Genomic DNA, 16915 nt, shown 5'->3' on the forward strand with positions numbered 1-16915 from the left:
CCCTGTGAGTGCTTTGCCACTCATGCTTCCAACTGCACACACTGTCCATGCCATTGAGGAAACAGCTGCAGATAGTTGTGAGCATGGGCAGTGGGAAGTCTTGTACACAGGGCAGGGGAAGGGTGCACAGGCAGGTAGTGAGACACATGGGTGAGTGGGGGCACTCACACCCCCAGGCCCACCCATAATGTGGAATTGGCCCTGAGAACTGCCATTACCAGAAAAGATTGTGGAAAGATTGCACAGGGTTGCAGTCACCTGTAACAGTTGTTCATTGAGTGATCTTCTGGGCAACGCTTGGGCCTATGCATGATGGTCCCATGTAGGGCTGCCTAGAAGCCACAAAGAAGAACTTTATATATTAATGTTTATGTAAAATAGCGTTGGGGAATTCATCTTCCACAGGTTGCAATGCCGTATTGTTGTTAGGCAACAATATTTTTTGTCGCATTCGCCTCTGTCTTTCTCTCTCTTTTTCATTAGGGCACATCATCCTGGCAATGGTATTTTGTAGTACATTGAGATGCTTATAAAGACCAAATGGGGGCAGCAGCACTGTCCCAAAGAGAACCAGAACTAGCGCCTATGAGGATAACGTAATCAGATGCCCAGTCATGGGATGTGGCACTTCTGTTACGAGTAGCCAGGTGAAAAAATCAGAGAAAGGTAAGGCTTGATTACATGGTCATTCTGAGAACAAATGTAGAGTAGTGAATAAAGTGTTAGTCTTAGGATTACCAGCCTCCAGGTAAGGCCCAGAGTTTTCCTGGAATTACAATTTATCTCCAGAGTTCCGTTCCCTAGAGGAAATGGCAGCTTTGGAAGCTGGAGTCTATGGCATCATACACCTCCTGAACTCCTTCCCTCCACACTCCCTCCCTGGGGCCACCTCCAAATCTCCAGGAATTTTCCATGCAGGAGTTGGAAACCTAGTTGGTCTAGGAGATAAGATTCACATTCTCACTCTACTATGAAGCTCTCTCAGGGACCATCTTGCATCTGACGAAGGGAGCTTTTACTCTTAAAAGCTCATACCTTGGAAATCTAGTTGGTCTTTAAGGTGCTATTGGACCCAGATCGTGTTCTTTAACTGCAGACCATCATGGCTACCCAGCTGAAACTATCTTCATTTATCTTGCTTTTACTCCATAGCTTTTATACCCATATTTGATTTTTCTTATGGAATGTCATATGCATTGAATTCCTACTTTGAAAAGTTGGTTGAAGAAGCAATTCAAATACATAATGCTTATTGGATTCCATCTAAAGTTTGTAGTTGACAGAGAAACTGTTGTGGTGAACATTAATAATTAAATCATATGTACATATTTACTCAGATGTAAGTCCGATTATGTAACTCCTAACTTTAAGTATGTGCATAGGATTGCAACCTGAATTACTTGTTATTACTTTTAGAGGAACATTTCCTGTAAAATGTACTTTCTGTTGTCTCCTATTTTTTATTACACGCCCCCCCCCACCGGCTTCTGTCCCAGCCCCCTTTAACTCCTTCTGCAATCTGAGAGAGAGAGAAGTAAGAATCGAAACTTCTTGCCAGTATTTTTTACAGATACAAGAACACAAATTCAGACAACATGACAAACCTCTGTTCACGAGAGGCACAAACAAAGTTGCTGTCTTCTGCCCCATCTTCTAATATGTAGAGTGCAATTCAAAAATGTTCAAAACTTGGAATCTTTCGTCAAATCACAATGTACAGTTTGGTGTAGTGGTTAAGAGCACGGGACTCTAATCTGGAGAGCCAGGTTTGATTACCCATTCCTCCACTTGAAGCCAGCTGGGTGACCTTGGGTCAGTCACAGCTTCTAGGAGCTCTCTCAGAGCTCCTAGAGTTCACCCACCTCACAGGGTGATTGTTGTGTGGATAATAATGACATACTTTGTAAACTCCTCTGAGAGCAGAACCACAAGTGACAAAAGGCACAGATGGGACACTTGTCAGCTTCCCTCAAGTTTTGATGGGAAATGTAGGCATCCTGGTCTCGCAGCTTCGCTCTCTGACTGCTGTCCAATGGACTTTTCAACTGTCACTTGTCCAACATTCCGCCAAGCTGCCTACATTTCCCATCAAAACTTGAGGGAAGCTGACAAGTGTCCAATCTGTGCCTTTTGTCACTTGTGGTTCTGCTCTTAGTGGGCATTAAGTTGTCCTGAAGGGTGGTATAAAAATTGAATGTTGTTGTTACAATTTTAAGAGCACTTAATTGCCAGTTCACTGAGAAAAATGTGACTAACTTCCAAATAGAACTGATTAGGCTTGATCTCTTTGACTTTGTTTCAAACAAGCTACAATTCTGCATAATTTCATTATAGTTGGCATAAATCAGTTTCAATGTAGTGTATCTGCTTAGTGGGTCTAACTACTGTTCTAATTCCCTTCTATACTTCATTGTAAGCAGGGATCCACAAAGCATGCAGGCATATTGGTTTGCACACTGTGGGAGCTGTTAGAGATCCTTCATGGCTTCCTCAGTTGGTTTCCCTTTTGTGCTGGCTTATTTAGACTGTGGCTTTGTTTTTCATCCGTTATTATTCTAGGTTTGGATTGCACAATATCTGTTGTTTGAACATAAGAAATCCTCGGTACTTAGTAATAATACATGTAACCAGGGCTTTTTTTCAGGGGGAACGCGGGGGAACGGAGTTCTGGAACCTCTTGAAAATGGTCACATGGCTGGTGGCCCCGCCCCCTGATCTCCAGACAGAGGGGAGTTTAGATTGCCCTCTGTCTGGAGATCAGGGGGCGGGGCCACCAGCCATGTGACCATTTTCTCTGAGGGCAACCCACTGAGTTCCACCACCTCTTTTCCCAGAAAAAAAGCCCTGCATGTAACAGTATTTATTAGTTATAATTGTTGTTACCAAGCAAGTATACCAGGGTATTCCAGGGGTATAGATAAACAATATCCTGCATCTCTCCAACCTCTTGAAGTTGGCTGGGTGCCCAAAAAGCACTGGGGACTGCAGGAGGTGGTCAGAGTTAGTTTTTCTTATATCTCTGTAGCATACTTACTATTGGTCCTACTTTCAGCTGTGATTCGCTGCTATAAAAATTAATTACATCACTTTGGGGGCGGCAGGGTGATGTGCTTTTCACTCAGTCATTTAGGTGTGGATCGAACCCATTTAGATCTGAATCAGACTGAGTATTCAAAATGAGAAGCAAAAATTGGACACAGTCCCATTATGTAGCCTTTGTTGCAGACTCCCCACACAGTCCAGTTGCCTGCAGTTCTTATTTTGGGTTTACAGCAGAATTTGTTTTTGTTCAACCCCCAACCATGCTGGGAGTTCCTCATTTGGCATAGCAACATTTCAAAATCCATCAGCTGCAATATTTATGTACTGTGCGTATAAATACAAACAGGGTCTTGTAGAAAGGTGAAAGCGCAGTGCACAGCATGGATGACTGTTGAAAGCCTTGCTCTTCTGCATGTGAAGCAAATGTTCTACCCCTTAGCCGCAGTGTCTCCAGGATACTTGGTGCTTGACCCAGAGAATCAATATGATGTGGTGGCTTCTCACAAGATTGGCAGGATCAGTGAGACATGCATAATTTTTCATTGAATATGTCAATATGGCATCAGGTATCTCTATAAATTTTATTTCAGTTCAACAACTCTGGTGCTTCAGTAATTTGTTGCATTTTTAGCTACTAAGAAGATAAGGCAGGATATACATATTTTAAAGAAAGAAATCTTGATATATTGGGCAATTTTTCTGTATTGCTTCTGAATCATTTATTCACTTCTACTGGCCTAGCCAAAGAGATTCTGGTTTTGCTAACTTCTCCCCCTAGAAACAGTTTTGGTTGAGGTCATTGACCCATGTCTCTTGGGTCTTAATTACTTGTCTTAATGACAACGCTGCATGTATGACTGAGCACTGGAATAATGAAATCAAGTGTGATGATAGGAATATTCCAAGGGAACCACACTCTTTGGTGGGGATAATCTTCTTAAAGGCATGTCACTACTTGTTTAATAAGTTAAGATCTGTGTACCTCTTGACATCCTATATAACAAACATTCTCTAGAGCTTTTCTCCAAAGCTTTCTGAAATGCTTTTATTATAATATGAACACTGACTTAGACACTAGTATAAATCAGTAATACTCACAGCAGGGTAGTATGTGTCATTGGTAGCCAGTGTTATAAAGTATTGGAAAGCTAAAAATATTTTTCTGTATAAAATCTTTCTTGTGACAGACCTCACTTAAGTATTACAGCCAAGTCTCATCTTGATACTGAATGATCATATTTTTCTTCGTCTTTAATATGTCATGATTTTCAGCATCACTTGCTGTTTGTACTCAGGTTTTCCCCCCCATCTTTTTGAACAACTTTTTGTGACTGAAATAGTTGGGTAGTTCAGAAATAAACACTAGGGGATATATAGCAGTGGTGTGGTCCAGCAGAATGTTAAAGGTGAGCTCATTTATGTCAAATGGAGGGCCATTTTATCTATGTGAGTTTGAAAGAAATCTATGTTGTCCTGAGTTTTCTATGGATCATGCGATTAGAGATTTGGGAGGAAAGTGTGGAATACTGTGGACTGTGGGGTTAAAACATTCTAAGAATATCCTAGTCTTTTATCTTCTCCTGATCCAGACTGCCCCTACACTTTTCATGACTTTGTAGTGTTAATGAAAGGGCATGTTTTCCAGGAGCAAATGAGTAGTTGGAAATCCTTGATCTGTGAGTGACTTCTGTCCCATGTAGATGACTGATTTATTTTTTTTATTTATTTTACTTCATTCATAGCCAGCCTTTCTCCTCAACTGGGACCCTCTCCTCCATCTTTTTATCACAACAACTCTGTGAGGTAGATTAGGCTGAGAGTATGGAACTGGCCCAAGGTCAGAAAGTTTCCATGGCAGAGTAGGGAACTGAGTCTGTATTGTCCAGACCCTAGTCTGTCATTCTAACCACTACACCACATGACCCCATTAGAAAACCAACTATATACTGTTCTCTGTAAGGTTCCAGTGTTTTGTCATGCAGAATAATAGGACAAAAGATGATGAGTATGTGCATGCATGCTCACATGTATCCTCCAGTAGTATTCTTCAGATAGCATTTGGAATTGTGTTTGTAGGACAAATGAGGGAGCCATCTTCATCAACCTCCTGCGTTTTAGAAGAGCTCTTTGGTTACATAGACAAATACATGGAATCAGATTTCAAACAGTTCCTGAGAACTGTGCAAATTATTGTGTGCAATTAATCTTCTCTTTTTGGCCACTTCATATTTTGGCAGCCATTAAAGCAGCTATCCTCATTCAGAGGTGGTATCGTTCTTATGTGGCCCGGCTGGAGATGAGGCGGCGATATGCATTGAGTATTTTTCAGTCAATTGAATATGCAGAAGAGCAAGCTCAGATGCAGGTTTGTACTCTGTAGAATTTCTTCAACACAAACAGCTAGGGAGAGAGAACATGTTCAGTTTTCAGATATCTGTGCATTATGGATATTGTAGTTTGGAAATGTATATTTATATTCATGGTCACTGTTTAAAATGTGCACTTGGCAATATACTAAATGCCAAGCAGTTGGCAGCTAGCAGTTGGCAGCTGCATATACCTCTACAAAAATCATTTTTCTTTTCATCAGGCTTTATTATTACGTTATTTTTGTATCTTTAAAAAACTTGACACACTTTATGTGAAAATGATGAAATAGACTACTAAAAAGTTTTATATACATTAAAAATTATATTTGCAGATATGAAGTCTTAGCTTGGTCCATTGCTATTAATCAAGGCTAGAATAACCATTATGTTAAGGATTCTGTAGAGGCTGTCACTACTAGCCAAATTACTGTCCAGTTATGGTGTAATTAGAGAGCACTTTTGCCTGGGACCTTGCGCCCACCGCTGACCTTCAGACTCCTCCACTCTATGAACTGATAGCTGTTTACTTGACATGTAGCTGGGGACAAATGGTCATGTTCTCAGTTGTAAGTTAAAAAACAACAACCACGAGCTACCAGGTAACATAAGGAGCACAATGTCTATGCCTTGTATTTCACTAGAGAGTTGGATGCGTAGTGAAAGGTCTTGTAGAAGGCTGTCTGTGGCTGGAGGAGGGTAAGGAAAAGTGAAAGTGACATGTGCTTTTAAAAAAGTGTGGGTTGTATAATGCTCCGCTTTCCTTCAGTCCGCCATTTATAAAGGTTAACAGATAAGAATGAAAAGAGGAGCAAAAATTAACCCATATGTAAACACAGTTGCATACTATTACACTAAGAGCTGCATTGGTTGAGAATTGTTCATAACAGTATCAGCAATCAAAGCAGATACTGGAGTTTTCCAGAGACCTTCAATTGCAGCACTAGCAAAGGTAAGTAGAGGGCGTGGACTGCATATGTTCATGATGACTCCTGGCACAACTGAAGGACATACAGAAGATGACTGAACACAAACGCTTACTAGTCCAGCACCTCCATGTATGACTTGTTTAGGAGAATTTCTAATTCCCTGAACTTTCTCCACTGATGACTAACCAGCGGAGTCGGAAAGGAAGGTTTTGCTTGTCTCCTAATCTGGGTTGATTCAAACCAGGATATTACAGAAAGTTTTGAGTTTAAGTCTTGATACCAGCTCTGCTTATTATGGTATAGGGGTTGGAGTGTCAGACTGGGATCTGGGAATCATGGTTCCCAGACTTTCCCAGACTTTCTGTCTTACTTACCTGATAGGAGTAGAGAATGATGTGAGCTGATTTGGGTTCCCTTTGAGGAGAAATGTGGGGTATAAATGAAGCAAATAAAAATAAAATGAACACTGTTTATTACCAGAGCATTTTACCTACAGCATGTGGGTACTGTATACCATTTGTCTGGTCTGAGAGAACAACTACTACTGTGAGAAAAAAAGAGGGATTTTAGTTTCTTAAGATGGCTCCTTTTCTGCCAAAATGGCTAAAGCTTGGTGGGTCTCTTCCAAATTAGATAGACGGTAGCATTGTAAAGAGGAAATGCGTGGGGACCACTCAACACATGTAGCAGAGGAGCAGAAATAAGCACACTGCCACTGCACAGTTGCCAGAATGTGGGCAACATACCTTTGTTGGGCTCCATCTTCATTTAAGAGTGCATGGAGAGAGAGAGAGAGAGTACAGAATGCACCAAAGTATACAACTGAGATTGATTGACTCAAAAATCTCAAAAGCAGCATCAGCATCAATGATGATGATAATACTCAGCATTTTAAAGTGATTCTTGAGCATCTGTAGAGATTCATACAAGTTAGTTTAGTAATACTGTCAACCCTGTTAGGTAGACTAGTATTATCATCCCTTAGACTGAAGTTGTTGGACAGAAGCTGTGAGACACCAGAATGTCTAACAGTGTCCACTGACTTCACTGGACTCAAGAAGGCTGTTTAGGATGGCATTGTAAATACACTTTTTGAGTTCATAGCTGAGGTATGATAGTATGATTCAGGGACTTTCTGGCACACACTCTTAGATTTTAATTTATTTTATTCAGCTAGATAGTCATCCTGATGTAGTTACTTTTTATGACAGACTATAGGAAATGAACCTGGAAGTTAATTTTAATGCCATAAGGCCACCTTTCCAGACCACAGTAAAAGGAAAAGAGTTATATGCAGCTTCTTCTAGAGGAGAATCATGAAGGCATGACTCAATTACTTCAATCAAAGGCAGACTGGCCATTTAACTTACATGGAAATTTCCTGGTGATCTGCCGATCTAGAGGGCCACTGGTGACCAGGTATAAGCACAGCCAAGCCCTAGCAACTTTGCCAGAGGCTGCTTGGCTCAGATTCTCAGCAAGAATAATTGGCGTCAGCTCACCCACTATCTCCTGTATTGTTACCAGTTCAAAAGTAGAAGCAGGGAATGAGCACATAATGCCCATTGCCGCTGCTGAGTCGAGTGATTCCTGCAGCTCTGGTTTGTAGTGCCACGGGGGCCACTCAACTGGTCTCAGGGCCATTTTCCATTTTCTCTTCCCAGACTGTTCTAGACTTTATCATGCACAAGGCGTTCTTGTACAAAAAGGGTATGTGTGCAGGCAGAAGATGTCCTCCTTTCTCTTCTATGAGTGGAGAAATGCTTTGTGCCTGCAGTGGGCAATCTTCATGCCTGTGTGCAAAATTTCCCTTTTTTTAAAAAAAAAACCCAAAAAAACCTCCCAGCATTTCTGTGACTTGGAACTTGACAGCAGTTTAACGTAAACTAACCAATATATGTTTTCTTGTTTTCAGCTTTCCAACTTTTTCACATTCATGCTGGACCATTTTACTCAGCCCAATGAGCCTGATTCAGGTAAGAAAAAATGCAAAACTAAGGACGTATTTAATTGAAAGCTATCATTAAATAGATTACTTTATATATTTCCGAACAATCAGTGGTGGACTGTGAGGACTCTGCCCTCACAAGGGATGGCGGGAGAACAAGCTGGGCTCATTCATGCACATGAGAGAGGCAGCATTGGGCCAATCTGCCGCAGAGCCCTGAATGCAAGACTGTGCTGGCCTGGACCCTGGCTGCATGAGCCAGGCCAGTCCAGTGACAGTCCCTTGCCTTGTGAGTGAGGCCAGCCTGGGTTACTCCTTCCTGTGCGTCACAGGGCCAGCTGGGGCAGATTGCTGTCGCAAAGTATCCAGCGGCTCACTTGGCTAGCAATACTACGCAGGCCTGAAGCAGTAGTGACCACACCAAGTAAGGTGAACTATATACAGATTTATTTACAGAGATATGTATTTACACAGTCCATTAGCTTTTACTGATCAGAGTAACAAAATGCTTCGCCAGACTCTGAAACCAAAGCAGGCTCACAATTCACTGTACACAGCATTCATCCAATCAACATTTATCTTTGCACTCAGCACATCTGGCTGATGCAACCTTACAACCTTGGATGATCATATGACTTAGCTGTCACCTAGATGAGAATGATCTGGCAATGCCTGAATCTTGCCAGAGTTATTTTCACACTCTGACAATTGCACCCCTGCTTCCTTGAGGCCAGGTTGGCCCCAGAGGGTGAGGAGGACCCAGGGTGGCCCTGCTAGGGGGTGGCCTCTCAGGCCATTAGCCTGTCACGACTTTTCCCAATGGTCTTGATGGCTAATCTGCCCTGTCAGCAATTCTAGGTTAGTGTCCTGTTGAATAGGCATGCTCTCCTTCAGCCAGGGTTATACGACTGAAGAAACTGGCTCCTCAGCATTCACAATCGTTTATAGCCTTTTCCCCATTGATATTTCACTGACTTTTAGTATGAAATGACTTTTAGTGTGTGAAAATCTAGCACTTCTTTACAACTTTTGGGTAAATAACAGATCAAATACTGATGGGCAATTCTCAATTTTTCCCCCACACTCTGATATCTTGAATTAGCTATTTTGTCAACACTTGTACTGTAATTCAGTCATAATATACATACACATTTTCTTTCATATAGAAATAAATTCAGTACTGAAATGCCAACAAATGGCAGCAACAGTTAAAACTGGCCTCCTGGTTCTTAACCAAAACAACTATCATTTTCTGTCAAAGTGCTAGAAAAACACTTGTGAAACTTGTGAAGAGGCAGTGTTTTACTGTTCCACATAAATGCTCTTTTGGTTGATATCTTCAGATAGTTTTCATACTGAGTGTTTTGAGAAGAAAATTAACAGACTTTCCATAGGAGGATTACTTTCTGTAGCTAAAGATTACTTGTATGCAATCAACTGGAAATGGAATTAAAACTGGTATTTAATATAGTTCCATATTCCCTATAAAAGTCCATCAAGGTAATTTTCATAGGCCAGATCCTATTATATTTCTAGGAATTAAATCTTCAGCAAGCTTCTGCCCTGTGTTGAGCAGGTGGTAGGGCCTAGACTCCTTTAGAGTAAGGCTCCAGAATTGGCTGGCTAGACAGGAGAACACAAGCTTGGGCTGGAGCACAAGCTTTGTATCTAGTGGAGCGGTTGATCAGGCAGTGCCGCCTTCCCAAGCCTCAGTCTAAATAGGCTGAGAGTTGATCTGGCTCAGCTGCACTTGCTTCTGAGACTGCTGCGCTTTGGTCAGGAGGACCCTGCAAAGAAATACTGCTCCCAGAGTCCTGTTCTGACTCCAGTCTGGGAGTGCGCCCTGCCAGCCTGGCACTTTTCTTTCTTCGTGCTGCTTCGGCCCAGGCTTCCACCAATGCCATTCTTGCAGAGTGGGAGCAGGATCTGAGGGGCTATGGGGCTGGGTTCACGTCCTGTCTGGCAGAAACCTGGTGGGTATCTCAGAGGCTGGTGGCAAGGGCTCATTTGCAGGTTCTGGCAGGGTGGCCTCTGGCTCTGCTAGAGTGTGGTTGGCAGGTGACTCTGCAATGTCAGGCGCTCCCTAATCCCTCTGGTCCTCCTGCTTGCCTAGCCTTGGATCCTCAGGCTCTTCATCTGAGCCTTCCAAATCAGAGTCAGAAGGGGTCATGGCATCTTCTCCCTGTAGTTTCCTTTTTGTTCATTTATTTTATAGTTAATTACTTCTTTTTCTCTCTACCCTGGTCATGGCATTAATGAATCGACTGTTAATTATCGGTATTTGTTTAACAGTGTAATGCTTGTGTACTACTTTTCACTTTGTAGGCGGAGCCATTGCTTGTTATGTTCGATTTTTCATTATCATAATTTCATAATAGCACAGTAATGATAGAATTTTAATGAGAGAAGCTTTGCCTTAAAGTTCTTAATTCCTCTGCCCAAGAGCTGATAATTAACAGTTGATTCAAGAATGCTTTCCCAACCATGAGAAAGTACAGGAGTAATTAAGTTAGAAATTTAAAGAAATGTGGATAATGAGGCACATTTAAAAGACAGTAGTAGTGGTGCATTTTGTGTTTTAAGTTTTTAAAAATTTACCACAAATCAGGTCAGAAAAAAACAGGAGAACAAAGGGAAAATATTAGAATGCAATGTATTTTCAGTGACATCATCTAGATTCATCACTAAAAATGAGTGAATAAATCATAGCAATTCCAGACAAAATGGCTACTGTGGAATTGATCAAACACAATTACAAATTATAAGTAGTTAAGTGTGCTTTTAACAAATGAATAAAGTATGTAATGAATTTTGCATAGATCTGAGTAGTTCAAAGCTTTCTGAAAGAACAAAGAGCATTCAAAATGCCTCCTAAGTGTATTGTTTTGTATAGTATCATGTTTCATTACATTATTTCATTACTCACTTAGACGTTCTCACAGATAAAAAAAATTGACTACTTGGATCTAATGGGTTGGATCTACTGAAAGATAATTGCATACTACAGTTGCCAGAACAAGGCTGGCAACCAGCAGGGAATTCACCAGTTGGAGGCCCATCCTTGCAGGAAACAAACAGATGGCATTGCATCACAAACAACAGAATTTTGGTTTAATGCTAGAGTATCACTAAGAACGTAATGACATCACTTCCAGTTGCACAGGAAGTTACATCATTGTGTGGTTAGCAATAGCAATTGCCCCAACTTCTCTCCCATTTTTCTCCCTCTGCCCAGCTGATTCACGGCGGGAACTGCTGGAGCTAAGTGATAGCAGGAACTGCTGAAGTAGGAGACCAGCATACAAAGGAGGGGCTTGCACAGGAGGACACAGAGACTACAAGGAACAAGAAAACCTCCTAGGAACCAAACCAATTGCTGTCAATACCTATATCTCAATTCATCCATATAATTCAAGTGCTCAAGTGAACAATGGTGGGAACCGCCCAAATTTCATACATTCAATCTATAAACACCATAAATATGTCAATAAATAATGGAACAATGTAAATGCATGCTAAAAGCAGCAATACAATATGTCTCCATCAAGATACAATACAGAAGTCTTCCAGACCAACTAGTAAACATAAAACAATATGATAATTATTTTTTTAATAATTAAACCACCACTTGGAACCTCAGTAAATATAGAGTCCAGAGACTGTAGGTAAGTAAGCATTCATTATGCTTTAAGTGTAAACCATTGTCTTCTTTTTTTAATTATTTTTTTAATTATTGAAACTATACCAAATACAAACATACAATAAACACTAGAGGTCGTAAAATACTGAATACAAACAACAATGAAACAAACGACAATGAATACAAACAGCAATGAAACAGTGTATAGCACATTGAATTACAAGAGGTTATAACTTGTTTATAGATTACATAAAGGATGTACTGTACGATATCTATCATAAATAACCTTAACACAGTAATACAAAATGTCTTCTTGATGTTATTGCAGGAGAAGCCTTCAAAAGAAATTTTCAGAAGGAATTGCCTTTGATTCAGAGTTCAGTGCCTATAGAAAATGGGTTCTGCCAGCATGTCATTGGCCCATTTTGCTGAACACTTCCCCAAGAGCACAAATTAATATTCATACCATGTGGTACCAATGTTACAGTCTCAAAAACTTAGATTGTCAGGCAATGATGGTCTGTCACCTGACCATCAAGAAGACAATGGTTTTCACTTAAAGCATGATGAATGCTTTTTGCATGTGTTTACGTGGTTGCATTATTTATTGACATATTTATGGTATTTATAGATGGAATGTATGAAATTTGGGCAGTTCCTGCCATTGTTCACTTAGAGCACTTGAGCACTTTAATTATATGGATGACTTGAGATATATTTATTGACAATGATTGGTTTGGTTCCTGGGAGGCTTTCCTGTTCCCCGCAGTAGGATACCTAGCATGACTGCCACATGCCCTTCAATACTTGTGCAAGAGGAAGTGAGGGAAAAAAACCTTTATGCTAGCCCTGTGTGTCATTTTAAACATTATGTATTTCAAACTGCTCTCTGCTTGTATAAGACATTGTACAAGCAATTTCTGAGTCCTAGAGAGAAAAGTGCTAGATACTGCACAAAATCTTGTGTAAGCAAAACTGTACTAAGTCTGTTTACATTTTCATTTGCACATTGCTGGATCCAAGTGATTAGAACTCTGTAAACCCAGCTATTAACTATCGTTCTTTTAGGATGGTGGGTTATTTTTACCTTTTTGGCGTTTAGCTAAATATTATTAAATTAGACTAATTTCTTTTTAGCTATGTTACCTAAAATGTCTCTTGATATCTTCATATAAAGATATGAAGCTTAGTGTAAGCTTAGAGAAATGAGAAAGGAAGTTTCTGCAAGAAAACACTAGAGAGTCTGGAAGGAAAAAAATCCAAATTTATAGCCTTTAAAATGTCACTGAAAAGCTAAACAACCACAACCTTTCTGTTTACAACATACCAATCCATTGATTTCAGTAGGGTTTGCTTCATTGTAGTATTTTTGCAATAGCCACAATAAAAGCAATGAAGAGCTACTGGGAATTCACTGCTGGTTTTTCTATACTGTAATCTAACAAGAGGAAAAAGAATAACCACTTTATCAGAACTAGGAAGAAATTCAGTCATCATCAGCCTAAGCACTTTACATTAGAACATCAAGAATTGATTGGCGACGGTATATTCTTGCTCTACAGTGGGATTCTTGGGGTTTATCATTTTGATAGCTGTTGGTAAGCCCCAAAGTGCTGTGCATTCTTTGTATTTTTTATTTATATGCCTGGCATATGAAGGTGAAACTGTAGTCATAGGGAAAGGAAGCTATAGTTATTTTCCCCAGAACAGCCAGCTTTATAATAATGAGAAGTGATGTGCTGGCCGTGGGTGTGTGTTGGGGATAGGTGGGTGGGCAGGGGTTGCTTTTGTCTCATTTGCAGCCACCATTTTCTGGAATAGCCTGGAAAATGAGGGGAGAAATAGCACAGGCCTCTCCAGTCAGTGAGTGGTGATGGGAAGAGACTTGAGTGGTGCATGGCTGCGAATCAGCACTCTGCTGGGTCAACTCCCACAGCTCCCCACCTGTATTTTGGGGATAATAATAACACTGACTTTAATCACCACTCTGAATGGAGCTGCCATTTGCTAATGGATATTTTTTTATTTTTTCACACAAAGCTGATTGCATCCCATTTGCAGTTTTTTCTTTTTAAGAAATTGCTTTCTCCCACTCTCAAGTATTCTGTGTGCTTTTGATTTACTGCAGTTCACTGTTTGAAATGTCTGTGGTGCTTTGTCCACCTTTTTATTTTCCCCTACATTTCTAGTGCTTTTGATTTTTTAAATGGGTAGTGGTTTTTGCTATCGTGCTGCCCTGCTATAGTGATGAACGTTGAAATTGCCCCTATGGCATGGTATCACCATATTAGAGTATTGACACTATAGCACTTTAATGCTAAAGTTTGAGCTATTGAAATGGTTACAGTGATTCACATACAGTTCATAAACAGATGAAAATTTGAAAACCTTCATCCCCACATCACTTTACCTGGGGCCAGGAGAGCAACAGAGAAAAACAGTTTTAAAACGGAAACGTGTGAAGGCCCTTAGAGTTGCCACCTCCAGGCTGGGAAGTTCTTGGGGATCTGGGAGCAGGTCCTGGGCAGACTGGAGTCTGGGGAGAGGAGGGAGCTCCGCAGGAGTGTGATGTTATGTAGCCCACCCTTACATTTTTCTCCAAGGGAAATAATCTATGTAGTCTGGGGATCAGTTGTAATTCTGAGAGAACGCCAACCCCCATTTGGACGTTTGCCACCCTTTTAAACACTCCACCCACTTGGCCTCAGTAGCTTTTAGTAGGAAGTAGTCTGAACTGGAAGGCGCTCATCTGTTGTGATTATTAGATAAATTATTATTACAATAAAAGCAAATTGCTTAACTGTCTAAATAAGCATATAGTGAGCATGCTGCTTCTGTAATTGTCTTTTCCAAATGCTCTCCCCTCCCAAAGTCTAATAAGCTTTCCCCAAAAAGCTTATTATTGGGAGGGGCCTAAAAACACACACATACACACACCATGGCCTACAGAAGCAAGCAGCCATGTCTTAGGCTCCGGGACCTATCTGGATTTTTTATTTGCTTGCATACTGAACTCTGGTGTACCATTAGCAACTTAAATGCTAAGTAGTTATGAAACCATTGTCAATAGATATGTATGTATGTATATATGTACGTCTATATACGTATGTATGTTCTGTTTCTGATTCCTTTATAGACATGAACTCTCGCTTTGTCTCCAGTACCACTGATAATAGTGTACCTGATTCTGATGAGATGATGGGAGAATATGAAAGGACAATAGAAATACCGGACTCCTACTATGGGCCTCATCTCTGTTTCCCCCTCACCGTTGCTGATACTAATGCACTCCTTCAGGCTTTCAAGTATCGACAGGCAAGTGCAGAGCTAAATAGCATTTTTATATGTATCATATATCTAATTCCCAAGTGGCCCCAATGTGCAGTTACTTAAATCCGCCTATATGAGCCACTTAGTTACAAAACGGATGTTTCTGCAAACTGGGAGGAACCCCAGTTTAGGAGACAAATCTGAAAATCTGGAAAAATTACATTGGGGGAGTTGAAACAAGAGCATGTTGTCTGTGCATGTATCAAAATGCATATCCTTTCTCTTCTGTCATTGTTTTGGTCCTGGGGGCTGCCTTGCCAGGGCAACTGCTGGGAGCTGAAGTGTGGCAAGCAGGATAGCTGCTGCAATTACATCACCTTCACCTCAGCAGAGTTCAAGTGCTGCAATCTGCCCTTCCACACTTTCTCAACAACATGAGCTTGGTTTGTGAGCAAGCTCTCTGGAAGCGAGAGTCTTCCCCGATGATTCTTGTGGGCCAAGTTGCCCTGATGTGTGGATATTTAAATTCTCAGCTTGGGGCCACTTGGCTACATACCAAATGTTCTGAAAACTTGAGGGACCTTCCAGGTTTGCAGAGAAAAATTGGAAAAGTTGAAAAAATACATTAGGAGGTTTAAATCCCCTCCAAAATCCCCTGTACAGGGGCAGTAAACACACTTACTACTTCCTCTGTCATCATCAGTGGTGGTGGAGTCCAGGAGGACCAAGCAACGGTGGGAGGGGGTTCTCTCTGCCAGGAAGTAAGGTGTCAGGGGAGCTGCAGCAGTGGAGAAGCCTCTTTGTCCTAGACCGCTGGGAGGGTGGCTGGGCAGGAAGCTGCCATGTACAAGCTGGTGGAAGGACTGGAGGAAGCTGCTGCAGAGAAGCCTCATGGAAGGGCAGAGGGGGAAGCCACCCACAGAGAAGCTGTGGGGAGGGCTGGGGGAAGCAACCACCATGGAGAAACTAGGATGGGGGTAGGAAAAGTGGGACAGGATAGGAAAGCTGGTGGCAGCAGAGAAGAGGGCAGGTTGGCTGGTGTGGCTTCCCTCCTCCCCCCCATGATTCTTACAGGCCTCCCTTTCCTCAATATATTTAATTCTCATCATGGCCATATCTTTGGGTTCTTAAATCAGAAGATTGGAGCAACGAACAGACAAGACAGAGCTTTCTACAAACTTGAGAAAAACCCCAGGTTTGAAGAAAAATCTAAAATCCAGAAAGAAATACACTGGGGAATTAACCCCCACCCATAAACAATAGAAATAGCACCTGTAGCTTGAAGAAACAAATGACCTCAGTGACCATTGCTAGGCAACCACGCAGTATTGCCAGCCTTCAGTAAAAAGACTACCTAACGACACCCACTTCAAAAGTGAACACTCATATATTCAATACAATTACAATTTGCCAGATTACATGCAATTCATACAATATTCAAAATCCATTCACAATGCAAAGTTATATTAATACATACAGTCTTTGTGACAAGACCCAAAAGTGCTCAGTGCTTGTATAACAAATAGTCCATAACCATAGCTATATAGCTATATACATGAATCCATAAACAGAATAACTCAGTCCAGTGCAATTCAATGCAACAATATAAATGGCCAGGAAAGCACTATAGGTAGAATTATCTATGTAGAATTATCCATGAATACAATTAGCTGACAGTGTTTTTTGTCTCCTCCTGCTGTTTTGAGAAGCAGCAGTCAAA

General features: G+C 41.1%; 1 protein-coding gene across 2 annotated transcripts in view; it reads left to right on the forward strand.

Moving 5' to 3' along the window:
- Nucleotides 1-614: 614 nt before the first annotated feature.
- Nucleotides 615-16915, forward strand: part of PPEF1 (protein phosphatase with EF-hand domain 1) — a 42477-nt gene continuing 26176 nt past the window's right edge. The window contains exons 1-5 of one of the 2 annotated variants that reach the window (XM_054974291.1): nt 615-666; nt 5280-5407; nt 8253-8339; nt 8821-8834; nt 15087-15240. In XM_054974291.1, the coding sequence (XP_054830266.1) occupies nt 615-666; nt 5280-5407; nt 8253-8339; nt 8821-8834; nt 15087-15240 (435 nt within the window). Of the gene's footprint in view, nt 667-5279; nt 5408-8252; nt 8340-8820; nt 8835-15061; nt 15241-16915 lie in introns of both variants that reach the window. The other variant, XM_054974290.1, reaches the window with a different exon arrangement.

The sequence above is a fragment of the Eublepharis macularius genome, chromosome 3 (genome assembly GCF_028583425.1).
Source record: "Eublepharis macularius isolate TG4126 chromosome 3, MPM_Emac_v1.0, whole genome shotgun sequence".
Classification (NCBI taxonomy): domain Eukaryota; kingdom Metazoa; phylum Chordata; class Lepidosauria; order Squamata; family Eublepharidae; genus Eublepharis; species Eublepharis macularius.